The sequence below is a fragment of the Agelaius phoeniceus genome, chromosome 18 (genome assembly GCF_051311805.1).
Source record: "Agelaius phoeniceus isolate bAgePho1 chromosome 18, bAgePho1.hap1, whole genome shotgun sequence".
Lineage (NCBI taxonomy): Eukaryota > Metazoa > Chordata > Aves > Passeriformes > Icteridae > Agelaius > Agelaius phoeniceus.
The window spans coordinates 1,062,779-1,080,838 of NC_135282.1; the positions used below are offsets into that span (position 1 = coordinate 1,062,779).

Genomic DNA, 18,060 nt, shown 5'->3' on the forward strand with positions numbered 1-18,060 from the left:
TCATTTCTATTCCTAAAGGTGTCATAAATGTCTGGGGAAATCCAGTGGCACATTAATCATACATTAAGTGGTGAGCAGTGGGAGCTGTTACATTACTAAATGAGCTGGTATGTCTGCAGAAATTAACAGCAAAGCCAGCAGATCCCAGCTCCTGCTCTTGCTCCCATCCTGTCAGAATTCTATTTCATCACCCCTAATGAGCGCTGGTAATGGTGGAAATGCATCTCCCACCTGAGCATGTATTTATGTTATCATCTGCTCCCTTCCACCCATTCCCAACCCCATTTTATTCAAATGAGGATTATCAGCTGGCAGCGCTGGTGTCCCCACACTAACCCAGCAGATGGATGTCCTCTGTGGCCACAGATGCAGGAGCTGAACTGCTCCCACTCTGACACACCACATTTGTATCCTCTCCTGGGTTTAGGCACTGCTCATATTCTGGTAAAATATTTGATGATGAGATTGCAAAGAGAAACTTCAGAGAAGACAACACAAACATTTCTGTGCCTGGCTGCCTCAGAGGGTCATGCTCCAAGAGCTCTGTTGACTGAAGCACTACCACTGCTGCAATACCTGAGCCATCCCTCCCTTCAGGCTCCTCCCTCAGACCACCTGAGGCCAGTTTAAAACCCTGAAGGGGACAGAAGCACCTTCATTTCAGCACCATGAATGCCATGGCCTATTTTGCCATCCATTAGCTTGAATGGCAATACAGGAACAGGTTTAGTTCACACCAGGCTGTTTCAGAATGTCTCTTTGATCCAATCTAAAAGCACTAAGGTGGAAATAACATCCCAGACAACTCAGACAACTTGGATCTGCAGTTATTCAGGGCAGGCTTGGCTACACTGCTTGGCTCTGTTCTCCTGGATGGAAACACAGGGCTGGTGAGGACAGCCAAAGGCAATGGCACAGGGAGCCATGGAGGAAGGATAGAAAGCAGATTTTTTTTTAAAATGTGTCACATTAGAACTCAATTTATTTTTTAATTAAAAAGATACATTTGTTGAAGAGTTTTTGATAGCCAGAAGTGCTTTTCTGTTTTCCTCCAGGCTTTTGCCAGCATTCTGGAAGGACAGGGAGCAGTGCAGGGACAACCTCTGAGCTCTGGGTCCTGCCCACTCCAGGCCAAGAAAGTTTCTACCAGTGGCTGGAGACTCTGTGAGCACTGATGTGTCTCTCATCTCCTGTAGTATTTATGCTTTTACTATGAAAACATCCTCCCTCTGAAAGTGCTTTTTATCTCTGCCATCAGAAGAAGTGAGCAATGATGAAGGGAAAGCCTGCTCAGCCACCACCTTTAAGTGATTGGGTTTTTTCTTTCCTGCTTAGCAGATCAGCAAGAAGTTTTGCATTTTAAAGAGTTCTCTGATGCTATTTCAGCAGTTTCTTTCATTATTAAGCTGCATTCAGCTACTTTTCCCTTTTTTCTATTTTCCTAACTTCTTTCTCCAGATTAAAACTGAAATAAAGAAGCAGACAGCAAAGCCAGGGCTAAGCACAATTCCCTGGAGGCTTCCTCTTTGTCTTTTTCCTGGCATTGTATTTTTGTGCCCCCTTGTAACAAAGGCCATTGCCTTTCCAGATGACTTGGACAGATTCTCTCTGCAACAAATCACATTTTATTGAGCTGCCAGAGAAAACTGCTGCCTGGAAATGAAGAGAGTCCCTCCTGGGTGGTACCTGTGGCACTCTGATCTGGGGAGGGAACGTCCCTCACCCCTGGCAAGCACAGATGGGCTGCAGTGAATGGAAAGGACATTTCTGGAACTGTTACCAGGCCAGTGCAGAACCCCTGGGTCTCCCTGCACTTCCCCATTTCTGATTAAGCTTTGATCCCCCCTGACTCTGCACTGCAGACTGCAAGGAGGGAGCAGGAGCTGCTGGAGGTCACCACAAAGGATGTGACAAGGACAAACAGCCAGACAGGGGCTGCTGGCACCTCTGGAGAACACTGGGTTTGCCAGGTTAAATCCCACTACAGACTCCTGAGAAATCTCCCTTCACTTACAGGCAGTTTTAGAAAGACAAATGTCAAACACAAGCTAAGGCTGCCTTTCAAGGGATGGAGAACTCAGGGCACTGGTTTGTGCCTGTGGCACACAGGAGTGGAAAGAATGGCAACTGTAAAACCTAAAAATAAATGAGTGGTTGCCTCTGTGAGTCTGCTCCAGTCCAAGCTGGTTTATTCTCCCAGTGCTTTTCCCCTCTGGAGATACCAGCCCAGTTCAGAAGGACAGAAAGAGAAGTTTTCAGTGCAGCAATCCTGTCAGGTTTATGGAGACTGATAAACTGGGAGGCATCAGTCCATTTTCCAGGTATCTGTGTGGTTTTAGGGCTGAGCAGAAATGGGGAGATGAGGTTACAGTGGATGTCCTGCTTGTATTCATCAGGTTCAGAATCTTGCATTTTTGTCTGTAAACCCATTTACCCATTTCTGTTATACCAATGTAAATGTTGCTAACATATTCAAAGGTTACATAAATGTTTAAATATTTATGACAGCACTTCTGTGAGCAGAGAGCTTTTTCCAGTGCCTCTTAAAGGAATCTCAATTTCAGTGAAAAAGAAAAATAAATTACAGGATAATCAGCAAAGAATAGTGGTGTTCAGCACTTTTCATCCCTGTGTTCAGCTCAGTGCCATCACTCTGGCACACCAGGAAGGCACCTGGAGCTCATCAGGTCAGGCTCTGGGAGCAGCCACTCATTGCACTAAGGAGCACCAGAATCACTGATTCACCACAGACCAACACATCATTTACAGGAAATATTAGGCTGTGATAATTCCACACACTCTTTTGGATATTCATGTCCTTGCTATAGAATTTCTCCCAAGATTTCTTTTTAACAAGGTGCTCTGTAGAAAGGGAATCATCCTCTATTAAATTCTCCAGGTTTTGAAAGAGACACTCTGTGTGGCTGTCCAGCCTTGATCCCAATTAAGCACCATGGTCTCACACAAAGGAAATCCTCTGCTACAGGAACATTAGGCTTCCTAAGAAGGATTTCAATGCCTGGCTGCATAATCCTGAATAATCAGTAACCTAGTGGAAAACTGAAGCTGTCTCAAGGCCCTCAACACTCATTTTTTCAAATTAGACTGTTAAAGTGTGCTAAAAGTTAAAGCATCAGACCTGAGCTCTTCCATGCTATTATTTACAGCTTTGTGGCAACGTCAGAGCAGCCTTGAGAATGGAAACCTCCATCCCAGGAGCTGCTCAGGGGCTCAGGAGGGGCAGCCAGAGCTGCTCCAGCAGCACAGAGGCAAACACAGCCCTGCAGGCTGGCAAACCTGAGCACTGCAAAGGCTTGGTTTGCTCACATCCGTGCAGGAACAACCCCAAGAGCCCTTTCCACAGTGATCCCCCAAAAAAATGACTCTGTTTGGTGGGATAGCTGAGGAACAATTCCCACTGTGGCACAGGGAGCAGGGCAGCACTGCCTGCATGAGCTGGTTTCAGCTGCACCCCTCAGAATGAGCAGCCTGCAGCTCTCAGAGGCACCCAGGGCTGGGTGCTGGTGGGGCTGGGTGCTGCTGAGAGCTCCACACCACAGACTGGAGCCAGTCCTCAGGACAGGCAACACAGGTCCATCAGTAACACAGACCAGTAACACAGATCAGTAACACAGAGGATCATGGAGTGAATCTGGTCCTCAGGACAGATAACACAGATCCATCAGATTAGTAACACAGATCAGTAACACAGATCAGTAACACAGACCCATCAGTAACACAGATCCATCCAGAGTGGATCCAGTCCTCAGGACAGATAACACAGATCCATCAGTAACACAGGTCCATCAGTAACACAGATCAGTAACACAGATCAGTAACACAGACCCATCAGTAACACAGATCCATCCAGAGTGGATCCAGTCCTCAGGACAGATAACACAGATCCATCAGTAACACAGATCAGTAACACAGACCCATGCCAGAGTGGATCCAGTCCTCAGGCAAGGCTCCCAGCAATGCCAGCCCAGCACAGCTGGGAGCCCCAGCCCTGCAGAGCAGAGCTGGGTAACACCAGGGCCATGCTCTGGGTGCAATCTGGGCTCTCTCTGCTGAGCAGGGGCTGCACTTTCAGTATCAGCAGCCAGATTAGCAAAACTAAGCAGAAAGCCCCCAAAGCAAGAGAGCTTTTCTTAGGGCAAAGGCTGCACATTATCTAATCTCATTACAGAGATTTCAGAGGCAGCCTTGCAGAGCAGCAGCAGTACATTTAACTAACTGAATATCATTCACCACGACAGAACTGAGAGAGTGAAAGGGGCACAGAATGCCAGCTGGGACTGGAGGGCATCTATTTGCTCCCAAATGACCAGCTTCTGAGGCTGGGCTGTGCTGTGCTGAGCCACAGGAGCTCTCTGCAGCTCGCATTATCACAGAACCCAAAATCTGCCGTGCTCTGTGCACTCTCCAGGCAAGCAATTTCTGGAAATGGGGACAAACAGAGAGCTTGGCTCCTGCTCATTGGGGATGTGGCAGCCCATATTTGCAGCATGGCCCCAGATTTCCTGCTTGGCAAGGCAAGATCCCAGGGTGGAATCGCTTTTAATTCCATCTCACAGTTTGGGCAGTGGTTGTGCATTTCCATCACAGTGTTTGTAACTCCTTAACTCAGTGTGTATGTACAATGCACAGATTCACAGTGAGTAAACTACAACCAGGGGCAGAAAAGCAAAGCAGAATCAAACCATCCTCTCTTCTGACTGCATTCATCAGGTCTGGAGCAAACTGACCATGCTCCCATCACACCCGGCACAACACTGGTGCTGCTTCTCCCATTTCTTTTCCCAGTCTTGGTGTTGGAGCTTTGGAGGTGACTCTGAAGCATTTCCTGTGGAACTTGAGGTGCTGTTGCTGTGGTTTTTCACCTGGGCTGCACTGGCTCTCCATCCCCAGGGCAGGCAGAGAGCTGGGTGATGGCACAGGGGAGGGAAGTCTGCAAGGATACAGTTTAGAAGTTTCTTCAGCTGCCCTTGAAACTTCTGCCTGTGATGTGATGGCCAGGTATTGACAACTTCCATTGTGAATGTATCCCAGTCCATGCCCATTGTGAGTTGCAGTTTCCACAGAGGCTGGTGCTGCCATTCCTGACAGAACAGCTCCTGTGGGAGCTCCAGCCACTGCTGCCCTGGTTGTCTGCTGGCATCTGACACAAGGCTGTGGTAAAGCTTCATTTCTGTAAAGCTCCTCTCAAGTTCTGCTGCTCTGCTGAATATATTGATCCCAGAAATGACAGCACTATGGCAAGTAGGGAGGAGGGCAAGGAGGTGGAGTTTCCATTTGTTATCCTGTTCAGAATATAACATAGCACATTTGCCAGAAGAAAAACCTTCAAAGTCACAGAGTTCAGAGCAGCAAACAATGGCATTTCCATGCTGTGACTTTCTCCCCTGCTTTTAAGGTATTCAGTTTGACACAAGTGACTCTGTGTTCACACAGCATCAGAAGGGATGAAGGAGCCAGCAGAGAGCCAGGGAGCTGCCTTGGACACACAGAGATGGAGCTGCTGCCTTGGACTGACAGAGATGGAGCTGCCTTGGACACACAGAGATGGAGGAGCTGCCTTGGACACACAGAGATGGAGCTGCTGCCTTGGACTGACAGAGATGGAGGAGCTGCCTTGGACTCACATAGATGGAGGAGCTGCCTTGGACTCCCAGAGATGGAGGAGCTGCCTTGGACTCACATAGATGGAGGAGCTGCCTTGGACTCCCAGAGATGGAGGAGCTGCCTTGGACTGACAGAGATGGAGGAGCTGCCTTGGACTCCCAGAGATGGAGGAGCTGCCTCTGGACTCCCAGAGATGGAGCTGCCTTGCACTCCCAGAGATGGAGCTGCCTTGCACTCCCAGAGATGGAGGAGCTGCCTTGCACTCCCAGAGATGGAGGAGCTGAGGCCTTGAACTCCCAGAGATGGAGCTGCTGCCTTGGACTCACAGAGATGGAGCTGCTGCCTCTGCACTCACAGAGATGGAGGAGCTGCCTTGCACTCCCAGAGATGGAGGAGCTGCCTTGGACTCACAGAGATGGAGGAGCTGCCTTGGACTCCCAGAGATGGAGGAGCTGCCTTGGACTGACAGAGATGGAGGAGCTGCCTTGCACTCCCAGAGATGGAGGAGCTGCCTTGCACTCCCAGAGATGGAGCTGAGGCCTTGCACTCCCAGAGATGGAGGAGCTGCCTTGGACTCCCAGAGATGGAGGAGCTGCCTCTGCACTCACAGAGATGGAGGAGCTGCCTTGGACTCACAGAGATGGAGCTGCTGCCTCTGCACTCACAGAGATGGAGGAGCTGCCTTGCACTCACAGAGATGGAGCTGCTGCCTCTGCACTCACAGAGATGCAGCTGCTGCTGTCCCAGGGCTTTCAGGTTATTTTGGGAGTGTCAGTGGGAACTGCACTGGCAGCTCCTCAGCTACTGAACACAAACCTCAAACCTTCAGGGTAGGGGATTGTTGTGTTCCTCACAGCAGCACCACACCTGTTCTGCAGGAGCCTGAGCAGGGCTTGCTCCTGAGCAAAGAGCACAGAACAGCAGCAAAAGCAGCAAAACCCATCTGAGCTGCAGCAGATGGCAAGGAGCCCCTGCATGCAACTGCAATTGCCATTAATGCATCCAGACAGATGGATCCTATTGGTAAATTCCAGCTTGGCAAAATAAAATTTGGCTTTTGCTTCCTTTTTAGTGCCATAATAAATTTTGTGTTCACTTTTAAAAGGTTGGACCACTGTGTGAAGGTCTAGAGCACTCAAAGGCATTTAAAGTTCATGAAATCAGCTGTAAATTTGGAAATAAAGACTGGGAACTATGAGACAATAAAAGAAGTAAAAGGAGTAGCAGTCAGCACATTCAAACTGTGCCCTGAACTGCCCTAGGACCATGAGGATCACTGGGAAACTCCTACCTGCTATTTGCAGAGAGATCTTAAACTCAAATTTCCACAGGGTTCTGTTACTGAGAACAATGTAATTCAGCCCAACTGAAGTAAAAATTAATATAAATAAGCTTTGAGCTGATGGCCAATTGCTGGGCAGGAGCATTACCTATAAGCTCTTTACATGAACCATACAAAGGACATTTATTTGCTAACTAAATATTACAGGCCAAGTGCAGACAGGCACTGAGCATCTTCAGCTTCTGGTCTCACTGTCAGGTTTGGCTGAACCCAAATTACCAGAAATTCCACACAATTCAAAGCACACAAAAATATCTGCCTGAACCTTGAGATGATAATATGAGAAATATTGAATAGCTCTCAATAGCTCTCATCAATAACTCCTTTTTCTTTTCCTGAGTTTGTGCTTTAAGGTAACCTACAGGCTTTACATGAGCTGTACACTCATGCACACAGCCCTTGCACCATGGGCTCTGCCCAAAAGACAAAATTTATGAAGACTGGATTTTATTTTGCAGCAGAAAGGTTACTCCCAACAAGGTCTCTACACCAGGTTTTCACAGAGGAAGATATTTCTAAAGAATTGAACATAAAAGCTTGATGGAGAATTTCAAAATGAATTAAGGATGAAAGGCCTCTGTGCTCATTTGAAGCTTTCTGAGTGCTTTTTAAAATCTGAACCAATTGAAGATGTCAATTTGCCTTGAACCCCAAACCACTTCCCTACGTAAAGAAAGAAATTTTGTGGAAACAAGAACATTCTAGATGAAAAAAAAAATGAAAAAGCCTTTTTTCCTCTATGATGAGATGAGCAAACCTTTTTGTTCCAAGCACTTAATTGAGCTGTGTTTTTCAGCCAGCTGTATGTTTTACAGCAGTGAGCACTTGTGCCACAGCCACATCCCTCCAGAGGTTCTGCATATACTCCAAACACACAGGAGACACCTTCTCCCACCATCTGAGCAATTTCCAACCAGCCCTGAAGAGAGAGAAATTACACCTGAAAATGTCCCTGGCTGGTACCAATAAATGCTGTGTTAACCTCCAGTCATTTGTTCCACTTCAGCTTCAGAGTGCCCCAGGCAGGGGAGGCTCCTGAAGCCACTCAAAGTGTTCTGATGGTGCACACATCATTGGAAGGAACCCTTTTAGTGCAGGTAAATTATTTCTGCAGGAAATAGGAGAAGAGCACAGCAAGGCCCCAGGTGCTAATCAAAGGACAGGGTCCTTCAGGAAAACAAATTCTTCCCAAACAAGTGGCTGGAGAACTGCAGCAGCCCAGGCTGTGGTTATTCCCAGGCTGTTTTCCTTTTTCCTGTGAAATGAGAAAGCCCAGGAGTCACTGGGTGGCAGGAACTTACTTTGATGACGTCCTCCCCGGAGGATTTGCACTCCACAGACTCGGAGATGTCTGTCACAGCACTGTTCTCCTCGATGGACACCACCTTGATGGGCACTGCCACCGTCCTGCCCGTCAGGATGGCCGTGTTCAGGATCTCTGTGTCCTGCACCAAACAAAGCACAGCACAGCCCACATCAGCTCTGGGTGGTCAAAGTGTCCCAGCTCACCCCCAGAGAGGGGCAGCCTGGTGAAAGGAATGGAACCCCAGCACAGCCCACATCAGCTCTGCATGGCCAAAGTGTCCCAGCTCACCCCCAGAGAGGGGCAGCCTGGTGAAAGGAATGGAACCCCAGCACTGCCCACATCAGCTCTGCATTGTCCCAGCTCACCCCCAGAGAGGAGCAGCCTGGTGAAAGGAATGGAACCCCAGCACTGCCCACATCAGCTCTGGGTGGTCAAAGTGTCCCAGCTCACCCCCAGAGAGGGGCAGCCTGGTGAAAGGAATGGAACCCCAGCACAGCTCACATCAGCTCTGCATTGTCCCAGCTCATCCCCAGAGAGGGGCAGCCTGGTGAAAGGCAATGGAACCCCAGCACAGCCCACATCAGCTCTGCATGGTCCCAGCTCATCCCCAGAGAGGGGCAGCCTGGTGAAAGGCAATGGAACCCCAGCACTGCCCACATCAGCTCTGCATGGTCAAAGTGTCCCAGCTCAACCCCAGAGAGGGGCAGCCTGGTGAAAGGAATGGAACCCCAGCACAGCCCACATCAGCTCTGGGTGGTCAAAGTGTCCCAGCTCACCCCCAGAGAGGGGCAGCCTGGTGAAAGGAATGGAACCCCAGCACAGCCCACATCAGCTCTGGGTGGTCAAAGTGTCCCAGCTCACCCCCAGAGAGGGGCAGCCTGGTGAAAGGAATGGAACCCCAGCACTGCCCACATCAGCTCTGCATGGTCCCAGCTCATCCCCAGAGAGGGGCAGCCTGGTGAAAGGCAATGGAACCCCAGCACTGCTCACATCAGCTCTGCATGGTCAAAGTGTCCCAGCTCACCCCCAGAGAGGGGCAGCCTGGTGAAAGGCAATGGAACCCCAGCACTGCTCACATCAATCAGCAAAAGGGGCTGAAAATCTCAGCTCATGCCCAGAGAGCACAGCAGCTCTGCTCACATCAGTTCTGGGTGCCTGAGGTGTCTCAGTTCACCCCCAGAGAAGTGCAGCCTGGTAAAAGGCAGTGAAATCCCAGCCCTGGTTAATCTGCTGGATAAACACTCAGTGCTGCACTCTGTTCAACAGCACCTTTCTCTAAACTCAGGTCAGGCACAGCCCACAGGTATCTTCTGCTTTTCAGATATGAGGGGTTATTCCCAATATTGACCTTCCAACATGTGATTTCAGAGTTTTTACTAAGGTAGACTTGACTGACAATCACTTCTCAATCCTGACTTGACCGGCAATCACTTCTCAATCCTGCTCTTCATTTATCACTTTCCAATACAAGGGCTTTTACTTCATGAGTGATACCAGCTGCAGGAGAAAGAGGGAGATGCTGTCCAGGAGTGGCACCAAAAGGGGACAGCCTGCTTCCTTCGGGTAAGGATAAAAGAGCCTCCAAAGCAGAAATGAATCCAAGCCCATTGCGGAGACGGGGCCTCTCCATGAACTTTGTGTCTGGAACTGTTTCAAGATTATTTAATTTCCTCTGATATGGCCAATGAAGCAATGTAAGGAATCCAGAAGGAGTCAGTGATGCTGTTAACTGCAGGGGAAATAACAAGGAAATTTGAAGTCTGAGCTGGGGCTGTGCCATATAAAAGCCTTTCAATGCACCACCGGCCAGGCTAACACTTGGAACTCCTGAACTATGTCAGCATCAATGTATTCCCAAGATTCCCATGCAGGAAAAACTTCAAAGTTTTCTCCAACTGTTCAGCTTTCAATATAAAGTGAATAAAATATTCAGCAAATTCCTCAGCACTGAAGTCATGAGGACTGCAGCCACTGATGTCAACAGCAAAACGGGGCACTGACACTGCTGATACTGTTTTCAATTCAAGCTTAGTGAGTCTGAAATTTAGGTCAGATTTCCTTTTCATCTGGCAACTTGTTATTCCTCAGGTTCTCCTGCAGCTCTCTTAAGAAATCCCATCAAACTTAAAAGGAAATGCTAAAGAGGAATGTTGGCTGTTCTAGAAAGGTAAGAACCCTCAATGATTCCTACTGCAGCACGAGAGATGCCCAGCATTGGGAGGGGACTGGTGCCCACCCAGCCACAGCCCTGAGCAGAGATGGAAACCTTTTGCCTCCACCTCCCCTGAAAGCAGCCATAACTCATGGCTATTACACAGATTAAGAAATACTGATGTGTAAGCAATTAATATATTACACACCACACTAAAAGCAATTTTCAGCTCTGCCACTTCCCTTCCTCAGGCTCCAAGTGCCCTGTGATAGTTACAACAAACCAGAAAAAGAGACCAAGGAACAAAGCCTGGATTTTATTGTCTTTTTTGTTTAGAACTAAAATAGAGAATTGTGTATCCTCCATCCCTGGATGTGGAACAGCCTCATGGCACAACTGCTGCCTGCTCTGTGTTCTTCATATTGCTGCAATAAAGCCAAAGGCAATCCAGGGACAATCACCACAAACCTGACAGAAAACTCTGCACAGCACAGGAAACATCCACAGCCCAACCTCCCCAAAGGCTGAACTGAAACAGAGCAAATGAAAGGAGTCAAGCAGACTCTGTCTGTCTGTCTGTCTGTCCGTGAGCACCCGGATTTGCTTCCCTGCATTCTCCCAGCCCCTGAACAGCCTCTGACAGGCACAAATCCCATCTTCAAGGACATGTCAAGCACTACCAGGACAATAATTGTTCTCCAGCAGCAGCAGCAGGGTGGGGGCTTCTGGGTCTCATTTTTCAATGCAATATCCTGCCCTGATTGCAGGCTAATTCAGGAGTACACAGACAGCATTCCTAAGAAACTTTCAGAGAGACTACAGATTCATTTAAAATGAAGGCACTTTTCAAAATCACAATATCTTGGCCATTTCCACATTCTTTAATTTTTAAAATCCCCCAAGAACTAATCTACTTTCTGCACAGGCAGCAAGTAGAGTTTTAAAATGAAATTTATTTTATGTGACAAAAAAATTGGAAGCATCTGATAGCAGTGTTTGGACTTGTTCCCCAAGAAATTCAAAGATGAGGGAAGTAGAGTAAATTGAAAAAACACACAAGGAAGATGCACTGTAAGTCAGCATCAATATCCAGGTCAGAAAGAAGTTCCTGTAAGTGAATTGCAAACTCTAAAAAGGCCAGGACTGGCACCTGCACAGCTGAAACAGAGCTACACAGATAATCCTCGTGGAAACAAGGGAGACTGGAGCCCTGGCTTTGGAAGCCTCCAACTGTCTTGGCAGCACAATGCCCAAATCCCAACAACATCTGACTGCCACTGCAGAGGCTGGGCTGCCTCTCTTGCCTCAAGAACATCTACAAAGTGTTAGAAGGTTTTTCCTGTTACCAGGGCATCCCTTCCATGGACACAACATGTGAAGGAAATAATTACTATTTAAACGCATTTAATTAACAAATAGTATAATTAAAGAACAAATTTCCCTCTAATGATTAGAGGAAAACTCTAGTGGTTAGGCTCAAGGAGGTATCAAAGGAGATATCTGAAAGCAAATTATTGAATTTTGCGTGTAAGAAATTCCTTTAAAATGTATTGACAGAATTTAATGCAAACCCACCACTGTGCAGGAGGTCTCCAAGCTCTCCTCCTCGAGCTGCTGTGGAGCTCAGAGCACCACAAAGCTGCTCTTGTGCTCTGGCCTGGCCTGGTTCAGGTTTATCTGGATGAAGTCCACTGGCCTCAGCCCTTCCTTCTCCAGCTGCAGCCACTGCCCTGCTCACAGCAAACTCTGCAGGACTGCTCTGCACAAACATCACCTATTTCCTAGCAAGGGGGAAGAATTCCCCAGAGCAAATGTGTTCTAGGCACCCCTAGGGCTGACTCTGCAGCAATCTCACTTTTTATTCCACCCCTTTTCAGTCAGGGAGCTTGCACTGAGGGCAGTGGGAGCTCTGCACAAAGAGCAAGAACACAAAGTGCTGCTTGGGCTTAGCTGAAGAGCAAACCTGATGCTCATCCAAGCTCTCAGTTGTAAAAAGGCAAGCATTCAGCCATGACTGATTCAGGAACTAATTCAACATTAAATTGTGGCAGAATGAGGAAGCAAAGTGACAGCTGTTTAATTAAACTCTAAATCTGATTAGATGGTGTTATCAAGAGAAATCCATGGGAGCCTGAGGTCATGAGAATGGTCCAGTGTGCAGGCTGGAAATTCTGCGAGTGGAGTCTCCCAGGATGATGTTAATTATGGCTCAGCATTCAGATCTGTCCCTCTCACAGCCACAGCACCTCAGCAGTGACAAACCTGTGGCACAGACCTGGAGGACCGACACAAAAATGCCAGTTATGCTTTGATAGGGAGAGTTGCTTGGAGGAGCATGTGGGAAAGGGCAGCTGGGCACTGCTACCCTTGAAATGAACCCAGCAGTTGTGTCACAGAGCAGCACAGGGGCAGCAAGTGCTGGCTGCTGACAGGGCTGCATGGGGACAAAGCCCACCCAGGAGAGCTCCAGGAGCTGGGCTGAGCTTCCACTGAGGCTCCCATCCCTGGGAACACTGATGTGTGCCAGAGGAGATGGAGATGCGGGAGATGTGAAGCTGCAAACACCCAGGCAGCCCAGGAGGGGCACTGAGCTGTGCCTCAGCCCCAGAGCAGGCACAGAGCTGCTCTGCATTGCTCTGCACTGCTCTGCACTGCTCTGCACTGCTCTGCAGGCAGCTGTGGGGCTGCTGGGTGAGCACAGTGGCTGTGGGTTCAGTCATTAATGCTCCTGAGATTACAGCTGATTAAGGGAACAACACTGGTAGGCAGCAGACTCTGCTGATCCCCAAATCCCACGATTAACAGTAAATTATACATTGTGCTTTCTGCCAGCTGGGCCCTCTGACCCCCCCCTCCACAGGCACTGGGTGCAGGAGGGAAGGAATTCTGCTCTGGAAATTCTCAGCACAGCCTGCAGGAGAGCAGGGGTTCCTACAGACCAGGGGGTGGCATGGCTGGGGACCCCTGGGGCAGAGCCAGCCCCTGGCAGCAGTGGGGAAGGGCAGATTTTGTTGGGTGGATTTGGGGCTGCTCTTTCACTTGATTCAGTACCATTGGCCCACCACATCTCAGTGCTGCTCTTCACTGATCACTTTCTAATACAAGGGCTGTCACTTCATGAGGGACACCAGCTGCAGGAGAAATGGGGAGATGCTGTCCAAGAGTGACACCAAAAGGAGCAGCCTGCTGCCTTAACAGCATCCTCAGCCTCCAAACGGGGAGAATCCACGTTCTCCATGGCTGGAGCTTGAATCCAGGTTACTCCATGACTCTGAGGTCCACACAGCCATGGAAAATGTCAGCTAAGGAACAAATGAACTGTGGAGAAAAATCAGGCCATTCCAAATCTACATAAGAAACAGACTTGTGAGTAGAAGTTGCCATTGCTGCAGTCTGCTCCTGCCGAGGACAGGAGAACAAAGGAACTCAAAGCTTCCTTTGGGTGGTGATTGCACTGTGAGGAGTCTCCTCTCTGCTAAAGCTTTGCTCAACACAACACCACACAGGGCACAGGAATTCAGGGCAGCACCTGCCCCAAGAACAGGCACAGCCCAAACATCTGCCCTGGGCACACCCAGAGCTGGGGCTGGCACTGCTGCCCCTGCCATGCCCAGCATCTGCCTGAAGCCCTGATCCTGGGATGGCTCTGGCTCTCCAGGAGCCCTGCACAGGGCCAGGGAGGCTCTGAGAAGGGTTTGGCTCATCCCCAGATCTGTTCAGAGCACAAGGAGCCTCAGGTGTTCACCAGGTGTGCTGGGGATGAGCTGATTTGGGTGCTCTGTCCCAGGAAGTCTGGTTTGGGTGATTTGGGTGCTCTGTCCCAGGAAGTCTGGTTTGGTGATTTGGTTGATTTGGGTGCTCTGTCCCAGGAAGTCTGGTTTGGTGATTTGGGTGCTCTGTCCCAGGAAGTCTGGTTTGGGTGATTTGGTTGATTTGGGTGCTCTGTTCCAGGAAGTCTGGTTTGGGTGATTTGGGTGCTCTGTCCCAGGAAGTCTGGTTTGGTGATTTGGTTGATTTGGGTGCTCTGTTGCAGGAAGTCTGGTTTGGGTGATTTGGGTGCTCTGTCCCAGGAAGTCTGGTTTGGTTGATTTGGGTGCTCTGTTCCAGAAGTCTCCCCACAGGCTCCAGGAGCCCTGCAGAGGGGCAGGGAGGGGATGGAGAGCAGGGACACCAGGCAGGAGGATTCAGCCTCATCCTCCCCACTGCCCAGCAAGGTGACTCTGGCATTTAGAGCCCATCAGGGCTGGGGCCCCTCAGCAGCTCCTCCTGGGCTGGAGCCCTGCCAGGAACACAGGGGCAGCTTCCTGGGGCCAGCAGCAGAGAAAGCAGAGCTGGGGTGGGAATTCTGTGGGCCCTGCACAATCTTCTCTGCAGCTTTTGTGGACAGTGTAATTTATGATCAAGATCTAAGTGTCTCTTCAGAATGGGAACTCAGTGTTCTGCAAATGCAATGCCCTTTTCATCAAGGATCCTGTCTCTGCTTAGTCTCCACATTAAGATAAATCTTAATTACTGGCCCCCTACATTAGCAACAAACCATTCAGTTCTCTTCCCTGCTTGCACAGTTTTCAAATACCCTGCTAGTGGAATTTTGGAGTCCTGATAAATTACACTCTGCAGACAGAGAAGGGGGATGTAGAATATATTAAGAGACAGGGATGCAGAGAAATATCTCTGGATCCTAGGATGACTAATCCCCACTTTCCTTCAGTGAATCCATCCTGTTAGCATCCAGACATGCAGGAGGGAGCATCACCCGTGATTACTTTGATTCAGCAGATGCAGACTGTGTTGCTAAATGTAATTCTATCATCTGTCACAAGTGAGCATCCCTTGCAAAGGAAGAAGGGACTGGAGCACCTGAATTGCTTGGTTCTGTCTGCAGGTGGTGACAGGCAAGGCTGGCACTGCCCAGGTCACCCTGAACCAGGGACAGAGCTCTGGGCTCTGCCCACATCATTGTTTTGTAATTGTTTTGTAGCAGGAGTTTTGTAATTGTGAACAAAAAGGTAAAATCATATCAGCATTCCATGTGAAAAGGCCATAAATGGCTCTGGCCAGCAGGGAAAGGAGCAACGGGCACACCCTGAGTTAGGAGCAGGAGGGGCCTTCCCAAAGGGACAAATCCTGAGAAATTCTGCTGTAAATTCTGCTGGGAATGCCCCTCCTGCAGAGGTGATGGGAAAGGAATCATGCTGGCACACAGGGCAGCTTTCTGCCCCTGCTGAGGGGGGACAAGCAGCCCTTCTCTGACCTCCAGCTCCAGAGCCAGGTGCAATGAAGAACCTTAACAGCCAGCAGGTCCAGGGAGGCAGGAACACAGGACCCAGAACAACAGAAACCCAGAACCACAGAAACCAGAACCAGAGAGACACAGAAACCAGAACCACAGAGACACAGAACAACAGAGACACAGAACCACAGAAACCAGAACAACAGAACTCAGAACAACAGAAACCCAGAACCACAGAGACACAGAACCCAGAACCAGAGAACCACAGAACCCAGAACTACAGAATCACAGAACCCAGAACCACAGAGACACAGAACCACAAAAACCAGAACCACAGAACCCAGAACTACAGAGACACAGAACCACAGAGACACAGAACAACAGAGACACAGAACCCAGAACCACAGAAACCAGAACCAGAGAGACACAGAACCATAGAGACACAGAACCACAGAAACCAGAACAACAGAACCCAGAAACACAGAAACCAGAACCACAGAACCCAGAAACACAGAAACCAGAACAACAGAGACACAGAAACCAGAACCAGAGAACCACAGAGACACAGAACCCAGAACCAGAGAACCACAGAAGCCAGAACTACAGAACCACAGAGACACAGAACCACAAAAACCAGAACCCCAGAAACCAGAACTACAGAACCATGAACCACAGAACCCAGAACCACAGAGACACAGAACCCAGAACCAGAGAACTCAGAACCACAAAAACCAGCACCACAGAGACACAGAACCCAGAACTACAGAACCACAGAACCCAGAACCACAGAGACACAGAACCCAGAACCAGAGAACCACAGAACAACAGAACCACAGATCCCCAAACCCCAGAACTACAGAACCCCAGAACCCAGAACCACAGAACACAGAACTACAGAACCACAGAACAATGAACCCCAGAACCCAGAACCCCAGAACCACAATGCCCCTGAAGCTCCTGTCACTTCTACTTCTGAACAACTGAGAATCAAATTCCGATTTTTTTTAACAAATTGGTTTCAGAAGTAAATATTTACTTCACTGTATTTGTTATACTAACTTTATCATATGCAGTTCATAAAACCAATTCAAAACTTAATTTTGGAGCTGTATGAGTTTGCCACAGGCACTGAGACTAACCAGGAAATCTTATTTCCTCTCCCTTGTGAAATAAAGATCTAAGCACTTGCATTAATATTTCTACCAGTAAAGTTCCACTGCCTGGATGTGAATTTATTATTTCTCTAAAATCAGCCCCATCCTGGCTCCATGTGTCAGTGCTGAGCAGAGACTGAGGTGAGCACCCAGAGCACCCAGATCAGCTGATCCCCAGCACACCTGGCTGAGCACCTGAGCATTCTCTGCCTTGCTGGAGCTGTGGCACCAAATCCCACCAGGAACAGCTCAAATGTTGAATAATACTAAATAAAGGAATAAAATTAAATGTGGAAAACCCAAGTATTACACCAAAGCTGCTTTCTGTTGGCTGAACAGCCATGCCAGGATTCCGTGGCCAATCTGCATTTGCAAAGAAAGATGGCATTTCCTGCTGTGTGGAGGAAGAGTCTGGAACTGAAAAGGACTTCAAAGGAAACAATTCTGGAACCCATTAAAACTTAACAAAAACCTTTCAGGACAACTGCAGGAGACGGGAAACAGAATCCCACATTTCATCTTTCTGTAGGCACTTAAAATATAGAATAAGGACATAAAAGTGAGTGGAGAAGATGAGAAGCAGAATCCTACATTTTATTTCTCCAAGCATATACCTCAACTAAAAAAAGAAAAAAACCCAGATTTTTTTAGAAGAGGCTTATTTGTAACACAGGAAACTACCTGCTCCTCTTTGTGCCATTTCAGTCCTCACTTTCAATATTTAACTAAATTGACTCAGAAATGAAAGCACTAATATAGGAAACATTATCTAGAGAGAAAAAATTGTAGTTATGGCTGGAAATGTGAGTGATTACCTGAGATATTCCAACTGCAGCACCATAACTGGCTCTTTTAGCACAGGAAATGGAGACAGATGAAAATGAGTGAAGTGACAGGTTAAAAGCCCTTATTCTGAGCCCAACACACTTGAGAACCATTGCTGCTGCTGCTTCAGAGCACTGCTGCTCATGGATCCAAGTACACTTGCAGGTACTTCTGAGCACACTTACACTTGATAAAACAAGCAGTAAATTGTCCTAAGTTCTCTTGAAAACTTCTGGTTTTATGCAATGATGCAGTGCATAAATGATACACATTTAATTTCTGGCAGATGTATGAAAACACTTGCAATATGTAGCCATACACAGAATTTTTTATCTGATTGAGCACCCTCAGACAAGGGCTTGGGAAACTGAGTGGAGGGAAACACATGAAGAGCATTAACCTGAGGCTGTGAGGGTGATCTGA

General features: G+C 48.3%; 1 protein-coding gene across 2 annotated transcripts in view; it reads right to left on the reverse strand.

Annotated features, from left to right (window-relative positions):
* The window catches only part of TMEM132C (transmembrane protein 132C), a 175,763-nt gene that overhangs the window by 12,725 nt on the left and 144,978 nt on the right, over positions 1-18,060 (reverse strand). For both annotated transcript variants that reach the window (XM_077187983.1, XM_077187984.1), the window contains one exon: positions 8,269-8,412. In XM_077187983.1, coding sequence (XP_077044098.1) covers positions 8,269-8,412 — 144 coding nt within the window. The remainder of the gene's footprint in view (positions 1-8,268; positions 8,413-18,060) is intronic.